We start from the raw sequence: 18,078 nt of genomic DNA on the forward strand, positions 1-18,078 counted from the left end.
ACCACTCCTTAGCCCCCTCCCACTCAGCTCCCGAGACAGGGCACTGCTCACCCTCTGCTTTATGCCTTAACACTACTCGTTGGCCCCCTCCCACTCATTCCCAAGACATGGCACTGCTCACCTTCTCCTTTATGCCTTATCACCACTCCTTGGCCCCCTCCCACTCAGCTCCCATAACAGGGCACTGCTCACCTTCTCCTTTAAGCCTTATCACCACTCCTGGGCGCCAGCCCACTCAGCTCCCGAGACATTGCACTGCTTCAACCCCAGCTTTATGCCTTATCACCACTCCTTGGCCCCCTCCCACTCAGCTCCCGAGACATGGCACTGCTTCAACCCCAGCTTTATGCCTTATCAACACTCCTTGGCCCCCTCCCACTTAGCTCCCGAGACATGGCACTGCTTCAACCCCAGCATTATGCCTTATCACCACTCCTTGGCCTCCACCCACTCAGCTCCCGAGCATGGCATGGCTCAACCTCTCCGTTATGCCTTATCACCACTCCTTGGCCTCCTCCCACTCAGCTCCTGAGACATGGCACTGCTCACCCTCTCCTTTATGCCTTATCACCACTCCTTGGCCCCTCCCACTCAGATCCCAAAACATGGCACTGCTCACCCTCTGCTTTATGCCATATCACCACTCATTGACCCCGCCCACTCAGCTTCTGAGATACAGCACTGCTCACCCTCTCCTTTATGCCTTATCACCACTCCTTGGCCCCTCCCACTCAGCTCCTGAGACATGCCACCTCTCACCCTCTCCTTTATCCCTTATCGCCACTCCTTGGCGCCTCCCACTCAGCTCCCAGACATGGCACTTCTCTCCCTCCCCTTTATGCCTTATCACCACTCCTGGGCACCAGCCCACTCAGCTCCCGAGACATGGCATGGCTCACCCTCTCATTTATGCCTTATCACCACTCCTTGGCCCTCTCCCACTCAGCTCCCAAGACATGGCACTGCTTCAACCCTCTCCTTTATGCCTTATCACCACTCCTTGGCCCCTCCCACTCAGCTCCCGAGACATGGCACTGCTCACCCTCTCCTTTAAGCCTTATCACCACTCCTGGGCCCCCTCCCACCAAGCTCCCGAGACACGGCACTGCTCACCCTCTCCTTTATGCCTTATCACCACTCCTTGGCCCCTCCCACTCAGCTCCCGAGACATGGCACTGCTCACCCTCTTCTTTATGCCTTATCACCACTCCTTGGCCCCCTCCCACTCAGCTCCCGAGACATGACACTGCTCACCCTCCCCTTTATGCCTTATCACCACTCCTTGGCCCCTCCCACTCAGCTCCCGAGACATGACACTGCTCACCCTCTCCTTTATGCCTTATCACCACTCCTTGGCCCCCTCCCACTCAGCTCCTGAGACATGGTACTGCTCACCCTCTGCTTTATGCCTTAACACTACTCGTTGGCCCCCTCCCACTCATTCCCAAGACATGGCACTGCTCACCTTCTCCTTTATGCCTTATCACCACTCCTTGGCCCCCTCCCACTCAGCTCCCGAGACAGGGCACTGCTCACCTTCTCCTTTAAGCCTTATCACCACTCCTGGGCCCCCTCCCACCAAGCTAGCGAGACACGGCACTGCTCACCCTCTCCTTTATGCCTTATCACCACTCCTTGCCCCTCCCACTCAACTCCCGAGACATGGCACTGCTCGCTCTCTGCTTTATGCCTTATCACCACTCCTTGCCCCTCCCACTCAACTCCCGAGACATGGCACTGCTCGCTCTCTGCTTTATGCCTTATCACCACTCCTTGGCCCCCTCCCACTCAGCTCCCGAGACATGGCACTGCTCACCCTCTGCTTTATGCCTTATCTCCACTCCTTGCCCACTCCCACTCACCTCCCGAGACATGGCACTGCTCACCCTCTCCTTTATGCCTTATCACCACTCCTTGGCCCCTCCCAGTCAGCTCCCGACATGGCACTGCTCCCCCTCTGCTTGATGCCTCATCACCACTAATTGCACCCGCCCACTCAGCTCCCGGGACATGCCACTCCTCACCCTCTCCTTTATGTCTTATCATCGCTCCTTGGCCCCTTCCACTCAGCTCCCGAGACATGGCACTGCTCACCCTCTCCTTTATGCCTTATCACCACTCCTTGGCCTCCATCCACTCAGCTCCCGAGCCTGGCATGGCTCAACCTCTCCGTTATGCCTTATCAACACTCCTTGGCCCCCTCCCACTCAGCTCCCGAGACATGGCACTGCTCACCCTCTCCTTTATGCCTTATCACCACTCCTTGGCCCCTCACACTCAGATCCCAAAACATGGCACTGCTCACCCTCTGCTTTATGCCATATCACCACTCCTTGGTCCCGCCCACTCATCTCCCGAGATACAGCACTGCTCACCCTCTCCTTTATGCCTTATCACCACTCCTTGGCCCCTCCCACTCAGCTCCCGAGACATGCCACTGCTCACCCTCTCCTTTAACCCTTATCGCCACTCCTTGGCGCCTCCCACTCAGCTCCCAGACATGGCACTGCTCACCCTCCCCTTTATGCCTTATCACCACTCCTGGGCACCAGCCCACTCAGCTCCCGAGACATGGCATGGCTCACCCTCTCCTTTATGCCTTATCACCACTCCTTGGCCCTCTCCCACTCAGCTCCCGAGACATGGCACTGCTCACCCTCCCCTTTATGCCTTAAAACCACTCCTGGGCACCAGCCCACTCATCTCCTGAGACATGGCATGGCTCACCCTCTCCTTTATGCCATATCACCACTCCTGGCCCCCGCCCACTGAGCTCCTGAGACATGGCATGGCTCACCCTCTCCTTTATGCCTTCTCACCACTCCTTGGCCCCTGCCCACTCAGCTCCCGAGACAAGGCCCTGCTCACCCTCCCCTTTATGCCTTATCACCACTCCTGGGCGCCAGCCCACTCAGCTCCCGAGACATGGCCTGGCTCACCCTCTCCTTTATGCCTTATCACCACTCCTTGGCCCTCTCCCACTTAGCTCCCAAGACATGGCACTGCTCACCCTCCCCTTTATGCCATATCACCACTCCTGGGCGCCAGCCCACTCAGCTCCCGAGACATGGCATGGCTCACCCTCTCCTTTATGCCTTATCACCACTCCTTGGCCCTCTCCCACTCAGCTCCCAAGACATGTCACTGCTCACCCTCCCTTTCATGCCTTATCACCACTCCTGGGCGCCAGCCCACTCATCTCCAGAGACATGGCATGGCTCACCCTCTCCTTTATGCCTTATCACCACTCCTGACCCCCACCCACTCAGCTCCCGAGATATGGCATGGCTCACCCTCTCCTGTATGCCTTATCACCACTCCTTGGCCCCTGCCCACTCAGCTCCCGAGACATGGCATGGCTCACCCTCTCCTTCATGCCTTATCACCACTCCTTGGCCCTCTGCCATTCAGTGGGGTTTGAATGTATCGAATGTTTCATATTTGTACAACATCTGACGGATTAAGCCACTTTTGCAGGTATGCAGTGATTTTAACGAATACAAAACAATGAATGAAATGAAAGCATCTAAAAAAATAACACATTTTTAAAAATTATATATATGTAGTTGCGAATAGGAATAGTAGTTTTGGGAGTGGGGGAAAAGTCTGAATTGAAAAAAGGGGGGCTTTGTTATACTTTTTTTTAGATGTTTTGGGTTTATTAAAAATTCATTAGTTGTTTTGTGATTCGTTAATTAAAAATCACATATAACCATTTTTGTAGTCCCAGAATTGGCACAGGCAGGAGGTGCCAGCCAATCCGGTGGCTAGGAATGTGGGTATGAACTGCTGGTGAAAGCCTGTGTTCCATGCCGCTTGACGGCTAGCTCCCCCCTCTTCCAGTCCCCCTTTTTTTCATCCCCCCCTCTACTTATCCTATTTCGGCGGCAGCGGGTGCCGCATCTGCTCTTTCCCCTTGCCTCCCGCAGGCTGCCCTGGAAAGGGAAGAGGGGCTCCATACGTAGACCCACCTTCCCTTTCCATGGAAGCCATTCTCTGTAAAGGATTGTCCTTCGTTCAACAGGATGCACGCGGCGTCGCATTGAACAAAGGAAAATAATTATTTTTGTTAGTACCCTAGGTTACCGCTTTGGTAGCCCGGGGTGCCAATGGCCTTAAGCACCCGTTTCAAGTACTGGAACGGGGGTAACGGCTCAAAGCCTTCCTTAATGTCCCTCGCTTCTCGGGCCGTTAACTTGGGCTGCCAGGCCATTACCCCTGTTCCAGCCCTTGGAACAGGGGCTAAATGCCACAATCTGGAATTTGACCTGTGCCCAGGTAATTAAGCCCACATATGGCCAGCGATCGTCAAAGCCTGCTCTCAAAGTCCTCACGCGCCCAGCACTATGTTATGCTATACCAAAGCTGCCTCCACAACACAATCCTTCTCTCATCACAGCACCTCCTTCATTGGGTCACTTCTGCATAGATTTCAGTCCATATATTTTAGACTAATATGCATTCATGCTGCCACTAAACAACAGCCCTGTCGTATCCCCTCCCCCTTTTTTACCAGCTGTTCCCCTTCTCGTACCTCTGCAAAGTTCATGCCCGTTTCTCCAGCAAGACTAGAGTGTTGTTATCCTGGGCAGGGGCACACAAAGCTCTTTTACAGACAACGGCGGGCACTTAGAGACTACTGGAGTGGACGTGGTGATGCCACACAAGGATTAAGCATGTTAACATAACACATAGCCTCACCTTTGCTGTTGAATCCTGTAGAAAATGCACCCCAACCTTGGAACAATCTCTTCAACAACACAGAAACCAAAACAAACCTATTTTTAAAATGGCGTCCCTCTTCCTAAAGCACTGCCTTCCTTTCCCAGGTGAAGATGCGGTATTGGAGGGTCCTGTTGTTTTGTTTTGATGTTCATCTTGCAGCAAAGACTACAGCTATGGTGATGACAGGGCTTCAAGGGCCAGGCATTGCGGCAGAGGCTGAGTGTCAGTCATGAATTTCACACAGTAGCTGCTGTATCACGTTATTAGTGCCATGTCAAAAGCCATACAATTTCCCCCAAAACAGGGATCCTAGAGCCTGAGTACACGACGCAGTAAGAAACAGAGCCGGAAGCTGGCTGGCCACTCTCTATGATGCAGGGAGGTGTGATGTCACTTCCGGAAACGCTGGAAGTGACATCACACAACCTCTAACCCCCAAGACCTCACGGTATGATGTAGCATGTTATGTCTGTTAACCATCTTTATTGCCCACCCGAGGCTGCCCCCTGTTCATAAGCACTGATAGGCCACAGGGTCAGTGGAGAGGCCTTGCTGCAAAGCAACCCACCAGGGTTACAAATACAAGATGGCTGAGCAGCGCCTACCATTTTATACATTAGATGTGGGTTAATTATGTTGAATAGGTTTTGTTGGTCGCCTTTGTTGTATGGACATCTCCTTATAAGATTGACAGCTCTCCGGCCTCTTCTTCTCCCAGAATGGCGAAGAACTCAAGGATGAGCCTGGCGAGCGCCTCGGACGAAAACTACACCTTCTGCTGGAGGGTCTTCTGCGCCTGGGACTACCTGATAGGGAACACGGAGGCCGCGGAGAGCAAGGCCGCCGCCATCGTGAACAGCATCAGGGTGAGCCACGGGCCACTTAAGGCGACATTACCCTCCGCTCGGTCGGTCCCCAAGTATTGCGCGCTACTGCGGCACCGGCTCATGTACTCCTGTGCCATTACCTGGCGATGTAGGGTCCTCCTCTCCAAACGGGCACCGTGTCAAGGCAAGCGTGATTCATGTTACCAGGGCATACCGGCTACTTCCAAAACCACAACACAGTGTGAGGCCTGCCTTCATGATACCCTGATCCATTTTGGGAAGCAACCAATGGGTAGCGCGTAGATGGCCTCCAGTCTCCGCCAAGTGGGAGTGGGCGCAGTGCAACTCTAGGAGAATTATGGGATATTTCATGCACACACACCCGCCAGAGCATTCTGAAATGACGCATTTTACGCATGTCACAGCACGGATCTCCAGTGTTATTGATTCCTGAAGGTGACGTGCAGCTCACTGCAAAATCCACCCCATAAATAAATCAGTCCTGAGATGATGTTTGATAGCGGTTCCTGCCAGGGTTTTTTTTAAAAAACCTTTTTATTTGCATTTTCAACACAAAACTTTCCAAATAACCACTTAAACAACAACACGCAACATTTCTACTGGCACTTTTGTGTTGGAGTCCTTATTATTTCTTATGTGCTCAATTCACGGCAGGGTCAGCTTTCTTTCGTCCATGCTGTTCCTATGCCACTCTATGCCACTCTATGTCACTCTATGCCACTCTATGCCACTCTATGCCACTCTATGTATCCCACCTGGGTGCGAATGGGCCGGCCTCTCACTCTTGGCTTCCTCTGACTCGCCCATGCTGTCTCTTTCCGCTTCCTGCCAGGGTTATGTAAAAATAGCACTGTCACTCTTGCTTGATTAAATTGTAGACATGACCTCCCCTTCAAGAGGACACACGGTTAAGTTAGTCCTGCAGGAGTTCAACCATCTCAGGTGTGATTATAAAAAAGAGCGCAGAAGCCGATACTTTAGTCTTCTAAGCCATCACAAATTGTGGTATTTGAATAAAAAGAAACTGGGGCTATGCAACCAAAGTTTGAAAGGTTATCTGTCACTCAGCCATCAGTTAATTCAATATCACAGCATTAACATGCAAAGCAGCAATGACAAGGACAGCTAAGTGCTCCCCATCCCCCATGAGATGACCACAATGATTTGGCACATCCCCAACTCCCTAAACTCTGTGCTTTTCCAAAAACAGTATTCTGGGAAGGACCTTTGGAGATTGGCCACATAAAGTCTAAGTCCAGCTACATGCCTGGAATTCTCATTAATCATGAATCTCAGCGCATCGCTCAAAAAGCTTAGGCTGCCCCCCATACTACCAGGACCAATTAAAGGAGATTTAAGTGATTTTTCAAAGGTTTGGATGGGTATACTGTGTAAGGGTAAAGTATATAGCATGCTCGGACTGTCCTTTGATCACCTCCAAAGATCACTAGGGCAACCAGACCCCAGAGAGTTCCTAAAGTGGGGGATCACTTACACATTCACCCGGCGCTCCTTAAAGGGTTAAGCCGGATTGTTCACGTAAAGCAAGGCCCGCGCCTGCAGGAGCCGAGCTCTGTAATAAGTTACTCCCAGTGAGTAAATGTCAGGGCCTAGAGGTCTTGGATATCCAGCTTTGTACAAGGGGGAATTTATTGTGAGCGGATGGGCTTGCCGGGGGATAGGTAAAACGCCTCGGAGTCAGAAGATATATGCTCTCGGACTCAATAATCAATTCCACGCTTGCGGGGCTCAACGCAAGATGGCCAGTTAGTGGGAGCTGACAGTACATGGATCTAGTCCAAAGCAGCTTTGTACACTTTTTACTGTGCTTGTGGCCGGCCGGCCAACATCAGGTGGGGTCATTGGTAATCTCAGTAATGACTTCTTATTTTGGGGTTACTGCATGGACCGGAGAAACAGGCTGTTGCTCTGAAAGGCATCTAATGTTGGGAATATTCAGTTTGTTTTCACTTATTGTAACTAAATACTATCTTTTTTGTTCAAGGAAGCCATTTTGGAAGAACAGGAAAAGAAGAAGAGCAAAAACCTGTAGGTATCGAAGATCAAAGTGATGAAGTTTCTGTTAAATACATTTCAGGTGGACTAATTAATCAATGTGTGTTTTTAAATAGAAATTGAAATTTTCGTTAAAAGCTAAGACCGGTCACTAATAATTCAACATCACTACCTTTGCTACCACAATTATAGCCCTTTCCTAGTTTGAAATAATTGAGCCTTATGGACTGACAGGGGGGTTAATATCATGGGATAATTGCCCAGTCAATAAATTGCCCGCAACAAAGTAGAGGGCTATAAGTTGGGGATTGGTCATTAACCCACCTAATAATGCCCCCCTCCCTCAGCCCATAAGGCTGTTGCCATGTGGAGTTTTTCAACTAAACAGAAGCACATTTCTATTGTGGGGAAACGTGTGAGCACACAACAGTAACTTGTAAAACACATTTATTGAACACAGAACTAGAAATAATACACTGTACACATTGTGTATTTCACTGCTGTGTGTTAATGTACTGCACATGCTCCACTTGCACAGCTAAGATCAATTGTTTTCTGTGATGTTTGCCAGGATGTTTGGAATGAGGTCTATACCAGTGATTATAGACTGCATTGTAAGCATTCCTATTGGTTGAGAGAAGGTCTGTAAGGGCATCTATATGCTAATTAAGCAATAATGCCATATTCATGGTGAATTACCCCGTGGTATTTGCCCTCTAACCGAGTTAAGGACCTGCTCAAAGTAAGGGCATTTAACGAGGGTGAAAGGACATTACCAGCTGGTAATGGCCCTTGGAGGGGGGGAGCGGGGATTGTTACCAGGGGGAGAATACACATTCTTCGCCCGCTGTTTCCAGCCACCCGAGTCTCTTCACCGGGTGGCACTTTTAAACATTTTTTTTAATGTGGGCAGGCAACAGGGAGTCTCTCCTTGTTGCCACCCCACCCCAATAACAAACCAAATCCCTTCTCCACCTCCCCCCTCCCTCCGCACTTACCTGATGAACCAGAGATTTGTGCTCCACTCCCGGAGCTCCTTTCTGCTCCCGGCTGCCATAGACATAGAAACAGGACTTCGTCCCTTTTCCATCTGCTGGAGCCCATCATGAGATAGGTGTTGCTTGCACATCCATTCTCCTGAGGTAAAAAAAGAAGCCATTCGCACCCAGGATAAACACTAGGGTGAGAATGGCTTTCACCTCCGCTTTGGGGAGCGGACATGGCCAGTAACGGCCCCCAACACTTGCGGAGGCCCTTGCTTCGCTTGGCCTACCTAGGGTCGGGCTGGCGGGCCGTTACCGTCCATGTCTGCCCTCCCACAACAGGGGTGAAAGTCATATTATTAGAACATTGAGTTTATGGCACTTGCCGAACGTGCATCTAGAATGGATGGGATTACACCAGAATAATTCTGAGTCCAAATAACCGAACCAACTCAGGAAGATGGCAAAGTACTGTTTTATTAACAATTGTCTGAAACAGGGAGGTTACAACAGACATCAACGGACATACGCTCAGCCTCTCAATGATCTCCACATAAAATATAGATTTTATACCAAAAACTGCATCAGAGTGACGTCATACTATGTGCAAATAATGAAAAACCTAGCAGGGGCTCGGATTGGTTAAGGCAGACATCTAGATTTACAATTCTATAAGAGATCAAATTGTTATTGGCTGCCCGTTATCAGGTGGACAATTTATGCCTACCTCTAGAAAACATGTCATTTCAGAAACATTAGATACACAGGTTCTCATTGGTCTTCAAACTATAAGGTCCTTTGTTATATGGACTAATATAATTAGTTGGCTCGCTTGTGCCATGTCTGGAACATTTGGTTCATTTACCAGCACCTAAGCCCAGACCCAGGTACAGGGAAATAGGACATGAGACTACCTCACCAGCCAATTAGCCGTGCATCTCTCATTGTCCATGCCTTCTGCCATGAAATTGTCTTTGTACTTGGCCTTGCAGAGTATTCTTGTCCTAGGAATGCACAGGAGTCAGGGCACTCGCCATCGTGTTCTGGGACTCCAAGTTAGAACTCTATTTCCATCCTCAGCTCACGTGACAGGAGACCACGATCTGGTCCAGTTTGCAGCTTTTAAATGCTCTAAATGAATTAAAACTTGGCATCTCATATGTATTTAATTGCACCCTGCTGTGAAAAGATTCACCCTCTGCACACTTGTTCTTCTCCATTGTAGATAGCTGACCTTGTCTTCTAGAATCTTGACTTTCAGCCAAGCAGCCTCGCCACGCATCTCCACGAGCCCGCTTTTCTTGCTGCAACATCGTTTTCCAGATTCTGTGCAATGGCGGCTTCGCTAGCAAGTAGTAATTACTACTTGCAGGCTTCTATGATGACTTAATCTACCTTCCATTTCAGCGTCTGTACATGTATTGAATGATTGTTCTCAACAGCAGCTTGTGCACGTGTAACCTTCTTCTTTTACCCTTAAGAGTTCACTCAGTCTTTTACTTCACCCTCAGTATTATTAGGGATCATACATTATCATACATTATCTTTAGCCAATGTCTCGAGACGTCGAGCACACCTTCTCATGACGTCACAGGCTCATCTACTTTGCTCTTCTTCATGTTCCTTCAGGGAGTTCCTCCTGCAGGATACCATTACCTTGGGGGTACATTCGATAGGGCTCTCTCAATTGGTATCTTCCTCCAAATACTCGCTGCGGTAGTGGTGCGACGGCTGGTGTCAAACGTTGCACGGTCTCATGTCTCCAATGTATGGGAGGCCAATGGGGCGGGATCTCCGGCCGAGGTGTTCAGCTGCTCAACTAGCAGAAGCAAAGGCAAAATATTGCAATGTTAGGACAAAGGATTCCTTTATTTTATTTATTTATTATTTTATTGGCATATATTGATCGCACATCTGCCCTCAGGCATCGTGGCGCAGTTCAAGAAGGCTTACTTGGTTACACAAGTGCTTGTGCCAGCCATTAGTGCCCCCTGCCAAGGCATTGTCTGCCAACATCCCAGTGTTCTCGCCAGTGTTTAATTTACTGCTAGGCCTGTCAACCCTTCGGACTCTGAAAGCAATAAGGTTTCTGGAGTGGCCAAAAATGTGCACATGTTCTGCCATGAAAATGATTCAGTGTCCATTTTTCCCACCCACACTCATTCTGGATACTATGGAAGCATGGCTGGTTTGCACTATTCCTGCTGTCGTCAACTCAGTTCTTGTTAAAATAAAATCATATGCACGTGTCACACCTATAAACATGCAAACACACAGACACACACGCACACGCTGTAAGGCAGCAATCACACGAAAATGGGAAATACTGATTAATACACAGTAAAGCACAGCTGTCCTAGAGCAGAATCACAATTAACAAGGCAATGATAGTTTGGAACAGCGAGCTTGACACCCCCAGCACAGCGTTAAATAATGGGCAACTTTTCAGAATAGGGTGTGATAGGGTGTGATAGGGCTACCAGTCATTTGGTCGAAAACCAAATGGTCGAATGACCATTTGATCGATGTAAAATGGTCCAAAAAAAAGGTCGATTTTTTTAAATTTTTTTATTTTATGGGGGGTTCCCCCCAATCCCCCTTTTTCTTTATTAAAAAATATTTTTTAAGCAACCAAACTAAAAAAAAATATATAAATAAATAAATAAATACATTCGACCCTTTTTTTTTCGACCAGATGACCGGACACCGTGTGATAGTTCTGATTCCAGTGGCTCCGGTGGGAGGATGCCCCACACGGCGGGCACCACCCTTGGCTTTGTTGCTCTACACAATACATGTCCAGGTGACGTGGTGTTTCAATCAGCCTTGATGCTTAAAGGGTCCATATATGTGGTATCCAATACGGCAACATACCTAAAATAGGCAGAAAGGCCTGCCAGGAAGCCACCCACCAGTGAAAGATGGACCTACACACAGTGCCAGTCAATTCTTGGCTGGCAGAGATCACCCCAGAGTGCTTTACTGCTATTATAAATGCAACTTTGATTATGATTTACTTTTCGAATCTGAAGAGAGATTTTTGGGATAGTTGCCCAGCCCGGATTCCAAAATATGGTGTTGAATAGGTGACGGAAGGTGTTCCTATTGAGAGCAACTTTAATGTGCTATTGTGGGACCTTTTGATTGTATGGCTATTTATTTTCTAGAGTAGCAAGCTGCATGTTTTTCTGGGATAACATCTATTCTTTTAACTGGAGCAGAGTGTTTTCTCTATTTACACTTCCCCGGTGATTAAGGGGAAGCATGTTGTGTTCATGCGTCCTTGCCCGAGCCTCTTCCCAGGTAGGATAGGATGTGATAGGTTATTCATAACGTGCTTAATACCCAGAGGTTTCTAAGCGCAGACCCGGTGGATTGAACCTGTGTTGCTCCGCGTCGTTTTGCTTCCAAGGCGAGCACATTGCCCCTGAGCTATCCTCCCGAGACTAGACTAGGTGTAAAGGCACCTGAAGCCCAATATTGGACGCAGTGCTTGCAGCCAATCCTTGTAGGGTTGGGGATTGCCCTTAGGGTGGTGAGTCCTGGAGCAGCCCTTATACCAGGAGAAGGCCATACTATCCCGAAAGAGTCAGTTATGACCCCCCTCCTCTTGAATTCAAATTTGGGAGTTTCAAGGGTAACCCTCCTACGACAAATAAACCACCTGTCGCTGGTCAACCCCGGGCAGCAATGACTAGGCACAGCAACACGGCCTTTCTTAAAAGAAACACATGTTTGCTTGTTTTATTGAAAAAACTGACGGGTGACCACAAAGGTTCATTTTTAGTCAGACATGAGCTGTCTTGGATGAACGGGAATCTTTCATTAGGTTAAATAGAATTGTGTGACCAGGTGTGGCTTATTAATACTTAATGGCGTCTAGAAGATATTGTGATCTGATGGCAGCACATTAATTAAGGCAATCAGAACGCTACCCTTAAATACTACGTCTCCCTGTTCAGGTGGGGGCCTTCACCAGTGTATAAAACAATAGCCTGTGCGTGGAAGCAAACCTCCAGGAGACCTGTCCGACTCAAACATAATCCCTGATAACAGCGGGAAATTCCAACAAACAACTTTGCCAAAACGATGCAATCCCTGGCTCTGTCCTGCATCGAATGCATGCCGTGGCAATCCTGTCCTGAAAAGTCCCCATACGTGTTAGGTTCCAGCCCTAATGTGCAGTCAGGCCCCAGCAGTTGGAATAATCACAGCATCTAGTGAAGGCCTGCACAACCCTTAGGGTCTGTAACTTATGTTTCTTGCACCCTGGTGACATGGCCATCACTTTTCAGTCAATTGTTACATGTTTACAAATCGGTGTAGCTTATCACTCAATATCACACCATGTCGAGAAGCAAAACCCAACCAGCAACAAGGTTTCCTCGACATCACTACCTCACTGCATCAAATCAAAGCCCAGCATCATGTTTCTGCAGGGGTGTCACTGTGTGTCTGCTTTCCTGGGCCATTCATATAGTTTGTCATTTCATCCCTTCCTGTTGTACTCGGGCAATGACATCTGTGAGCCTCGCAGCCAATCAGGAAGGCAGGCATTACCAGATCATCTCTTGACTTCCAAGTTCCCCCATCAGCAGAAGACCACCATCTCCCCATGAGGCAACAACACTGGCCCCACCCCCACTTCAAGAAGCCCCCACCTTGTTGCCCCTGCGCAACTCAAAGATCCCTGCCAGCACCCTCCTCCCTGAATTCACCCGCGCCGCGGCCTCCCTGCTAGTACACCCCCAATGGCCGCCATTTCTTCTGCATTCTTTTAACTTAAATAATGGTCACCATCCATCATTTCACTCATGCCAGGGCGCTAATAGCTACAGTACCCGAGCCCCTCCCAGTGGCAGGCATTACCACCAGGTAATGGCCCTGGGTAGCCCGTTAAGGCCCTTGCTTCACTCAGGCCTGTAACCTTGGCACCTGCCCATTATCTGCCAGTAATGCCCCATTGCAGAGGTTGCTGCTTGATTTTTTAAATCGTTTTTTTGTATTTTTTATTTTCAGACGCTTCTTTTTTTGCTTTTTACCTGGTGAATTTCACTTTTGACTCAGCAGGTGCACGTACGCCACGATGATCTTGCATGGGAATGGATTTAATTGAAATTGATGAGTGTACATGGGTGGGTACCACAGTGCCGCATGACGAAGCGAAAGGTGTGCAGTAGTGTGTTAAATTCCGGGTGTGGTACCACAGGCTCTCTGCCAATCCAGCCATGTTTTTGATATGAAGCTTCAGTTGTATGAGCACAGAGGCGGTGCTAAGTGGTGGCTGGGGGGGCTACAGCCCCATGTCTTTTGGTTGTAGCCCCGGATAGAAGCTCAGGGGTTATAACCAAAAAGGCTTGCTAGCCCCGAGTCCCGACAGTCCCAAAATTAGCGTAGCCCTGGATCTTTTCCAAACCTAGCAACACCCCTGTGCCAATGCGTAGCTATGTGTCCTTGTTGTATCGTAACTCTGCAGAACCCCCAACCCCTTGGGGTGTTGTGCTGTATTTTCCCATCACTCTTTACACAGGTGACTTTTTTAATAAAATCCTGGACTTGAGGTTGCACCTGTGTTTGATGATCCAAGAAAGCTTTAAAAACAGAGTCTTGCCCTTGTGCTGATATAGGAACGTGCTTTTTGTTTGCTTAAATTGAACCACAGAAACCATCGTGTTCCAATGTCTTATTCCAGTGATTGAGAGGTTGTTTCATGTTGCCCCTCACCTGTGCACAATACCTCTTTTCAGTGATTGAGAGGTTGTTTCATGTTGCCCCTCACCTGTGCACAATACCTCTTTCCAGTGATTGAGAGCGTGTTTCATGTTGCCCCTCACCTGTGCACAATCCCTCTTTCCAGTGATTGAGAGCTTGTTTCATGTTGCCCCTCACCTGTGCACAATACCTCTTTCCAGTGATTGAGAGGTTGTTTCATGTTGCCCCTCACCTGTGCAAAATACATCTTTTCAGTGATTGAGAGGTTGTTTCATGTTGCCCCTCACCTGTGCACAATACCCATTTTCAGTGATTGAGAGGTTGTTTCATGTTGCCCCTCACCTGTGCACAATACCTCTTTTCAGTGATTGAGAGGTTGTTTCATGTTGCCCCTCACCTGTGCACAATACCTCTTTCCAGTGATTGAGAGGTTGTTTCATGTTGCCCCCCACCTGTGCACAATACCTCTGTCCAGTGATTGAGAGGTTGTTTCATGTTGCCCCAGTGATTGAGAGGTTGTTTCATGTTGCCCCAGTGATTGAGAGGTTGTTTCATGTTGCCCCTCACCTGTGCACAATACCTCTTTTCAGTGATTGAGAGGTTGTTTCATGTTGCCCCTCACCTGTGCACAATACCTCTTTTCAGTGATTGAGAGGTTGTTTCATGTTGCCCCTCACCTGTGCACAATACCTCTTTTCAGTGATTGAGAGGTTGTTTCATGTTGCCCCTCACCTGTGCACAATACCTCTTTCCAGTGATTGAGAGGTTGTTTCATGTTGCCCCTCACCTGTGCACAATACCTCTTTCCAGTGATTGAGAGGTTGTTTCATGTTGCCCCTCACCTGTGCACAATACCTCTGTCCAGTGATTGAGAGGTTGTTTCATGTTGCCCCAGTGATTGAGAGGTGGTTTCATGTTACCCCAGTGATTGAGAGGTTGTTTCATGTTGCCCCTCACCTGTGCACAATAACTCTTTTCAGTGATTGAGAGGTTGTTTCATGTTGCCCCTCACCTGTGCACAATACCTCTTTTCAGTGATTGAGAGGTTGTTTCATGTTGCCCCTCACCTGTGCACAATACCTCTTTCCAGTGATTGAGAGGTTTTTCATGTTGCCCCTCACCTGTGCACAATACCTCTTTCCAGTGATTGAGAGGTTGTTTCATGTTGCCCCTCACCTGTGCACAATACCTCTGTCCAGTGATTGAGAGGTTGTTTCATGTTGCCCCAGTGATTTAGAGGTTGTTTCATGTTGCCCCAGTGATTGTTTCATGTTGCCCCTCACCTGTGCACAATACCTCTTTTCAGTGATTGAGAGGTTGTTTCATGTTGCCCCTCACCTGTGCACAATACCTCTTTTCAGTGATTGAGAGGTTGTTTCATGTTGCCCCTCACCTGTGCACAATACCCCTTTTCAGTGATTGAGAGGTTGTTTCATGTTGCCCCTCACCTGTGCACAATACCTCTTTTCAGTGATTGAGAGGTTGTTTCATGTTGCCCCTCACCTGTGCACAATACCTCTTTCCAGTGATTGAGAGGTTGTTTCATGTTGCCCACCACCTGTGCACAATACCTCTGTCCAGTGATTGAGAGGTTGTTTCATGTTGCCCCAGTGATTGAGAGGTTGTTTCATGTTGCCCCAGTGATTGAGAGGTTGTTTCATGTTGCCCCTCACCTGTGCACAATACCTCTTTTCAGTGATTGAGAGGTTGTTTCATGTTGCCCCTCACCTGTGCACAATACCTCTTTTCAGTGATTGAGAGGTTGTTTCATGTTGCCCCTCACCTGTGCACAATACCTCTTTTCAGTGATTGAGAGGTTGTTTCATGTTGCCCCTCACCTGTGCACAATACCTCTTTCCAGTGATTGAGAGGTTGTTTCATGTTGCCCCTCACCTGTGCACAATACCTCTTTCCAGTGATTGAGAGGTTGTTTCATGTTGCCCCTCACCTGTGCACAATACCTCTGTCCAGTGATTGAGAGGTTGTTTCATGTTGCCCCAGTGATTGAGAGGTGGTTTCATGTTACCCCAGTGATTGAGAGGTTGTTTCATGTTGCCCCTCACCTGTGCACAATAACTCTTTTCAGTGATTGAGAGGTTGTTTCATGTTGCCCCTCACCTGTGCACAATACCTCTGTCCAGTGATTGAGAGGTTGTTTCATGTTGCCCCAGTGATTGAGAGGTTGTTTCATGTTGCCCCAGTGATTGAGAGGTTGTTTCATGTTGCCCCTCACCTGTGCACAATACCTCTTTTCAGTGATTGAGAGGTTGTTTCATGTTGCCCCTCACCTGTGCACAATACCTCTTTTCAGTGATTGAGAGGTTGTTTCATGTTGCCCCTCACCTGTGCACAATACCTCTTTCCAGTGATTGAGAGGTTGTTTCATGTTGCCCCTCACCTGTGCACAATACCTCTTTCCAGTGATTGAGAGGTTGTTTCATGTTGCCCCTCACCAGTGCACAATACCTCTTTCCAGTGATTGAGAGGTTGTTTCATGTTGCCCCAGTGATTGAGAGGTTGTTTCATGTTGCCCCAGTGATTGAGAGGTTGTTTCATGTTGCCCCTCACCTGTGCACAATACCTCTTTCCAGTGATTGAGAGGTTGTTTCATGTTGCCCCATTGATTGAGAGGTTGTTTCATGTTGCCCCAGTGATTGAGAGGTTGTTTCATGTTGCCCCTCACCTGTGCACAATACCTCTTTTCAGTGATTGAGAGGTTGTTTCATGTTGCCCCTCACCTGTGCACAATACCTCTTTTCAGTGATTGAGAGGTTGTTTCATGTTGCCCCTCACCTGTGCACAATACCTCTTTCCAGTGATTGAGAGGTTGTTTCATGTTGCCCCTCACCTGTGCACAATACCTCTTTCCAGTGATTGAGAGGTTGTTTCATGTTGCCCCTCACCAGTGCACAATACCTCTTTCCAGTGATTGAGAGGTTGTTTCATGTTGCCCCAGTGACTGAGAGGTTGTTTCATGTTGCCCCAGTGATTGGGAGGTTGTTTCATGTTGCCCCTCACCTGTGCACAATACCTCTTTCCAGTGATTGAGAGGTTGTTTCATGTTCCCCCAGTGATTGAGAGGTTGTTTCATGTTGCCCCAGTGATTGAGAGGTTGTTTCATGTTGCCCCTCACCTGTGCACAATACCTCTTTTCAGTGATTGAGAGGTTGTTTCATGTTGCCCCTCACCTGTGCACAATACCTCTTTTCAGTGATTGAGAGGTTGTTTCATGTTGCCCCTCACCTGTGCACAATACCTTTTTCCAGTGATTGAGAGGTTGTTTCATGTTGCCCCTCACCTGTGCACAATACCTCTTTCCAGTGATTGAGAGGTTGTTTCATGTTGCCCCTCACCAGTGCACAATACCTCTTTCCAGTGATTGAGAGGTTGTTTCATGTTGCCCCAGTGATTGAGAGGTTGTTTCATGTTGCCCCAGTGATTGGGAGGTTGTTTCATGTTGCCCCTCACCTGTGCACAATACCTCTTTTCAGTGATTGAGAGGTTGTTTCATGTTGCCCCTCACCTGTGCACAATACCTCTTTTCAGTGATTGAGAGGTTGTTTCATGTTGCCCCTCACCTGTGCACAATACCTCTTTCCAGTGATTGAGAGGTTGTTTCAGTTGCCCCTCACCTGTGCACAATACCTCTTTCCAGTGATTGAGAGGTTGTTTCATGTTGCCCCTCACCAGTGCACAATACCTCTTTCCAGTGATTGAGAGGTTGTTTCATGTTGCCCTCTTTCCAGTGATTGAGAGGTTGTTTCATGTTGCCCCAGTGATTGAGAGGTTGTTTC

General features: G+C 48.5%; 1 protein-coding gene across 1 annotated transcript in view; it reads left to right on the forward strand.

The window, feature by feature from the left end:
• TMC3 (transmembrane channel like 3) overlaps positions 1-18,078 on the forward strand; it is a 244,009-nt gene that overhangs the window by 99,720 nt on the left and 126,211 nt on the right. The window contains exons 8-9 of the mRNA XM_069625138.1: positions 5,444-5,591; positions 7,579-7,622. Coding sequence (XP_069481239.1) covers positions 5,444-5,591; positions 7,579-7,622 — 192 coding nt within the window. The remainder of the gene's footprint in view (positions 1-5,443; positions 5,592-7,578; positions 7,623-18,078) is intronic.

Source organism: Ambystoma mexicanum, chromosome 11 (assembly GCF_040938575.1).
Source record: "Ambystoma mexicanum isolate Mex_15411 chromosome 11, UKY_AmexF1_1, whole genome shotgun sequence".
NCBI lineage: Eukaryota > Metazoa > Chordata > Amphibia > Caudata > Ambystomatidae > Ambystoma > Ambystoma mexicanum.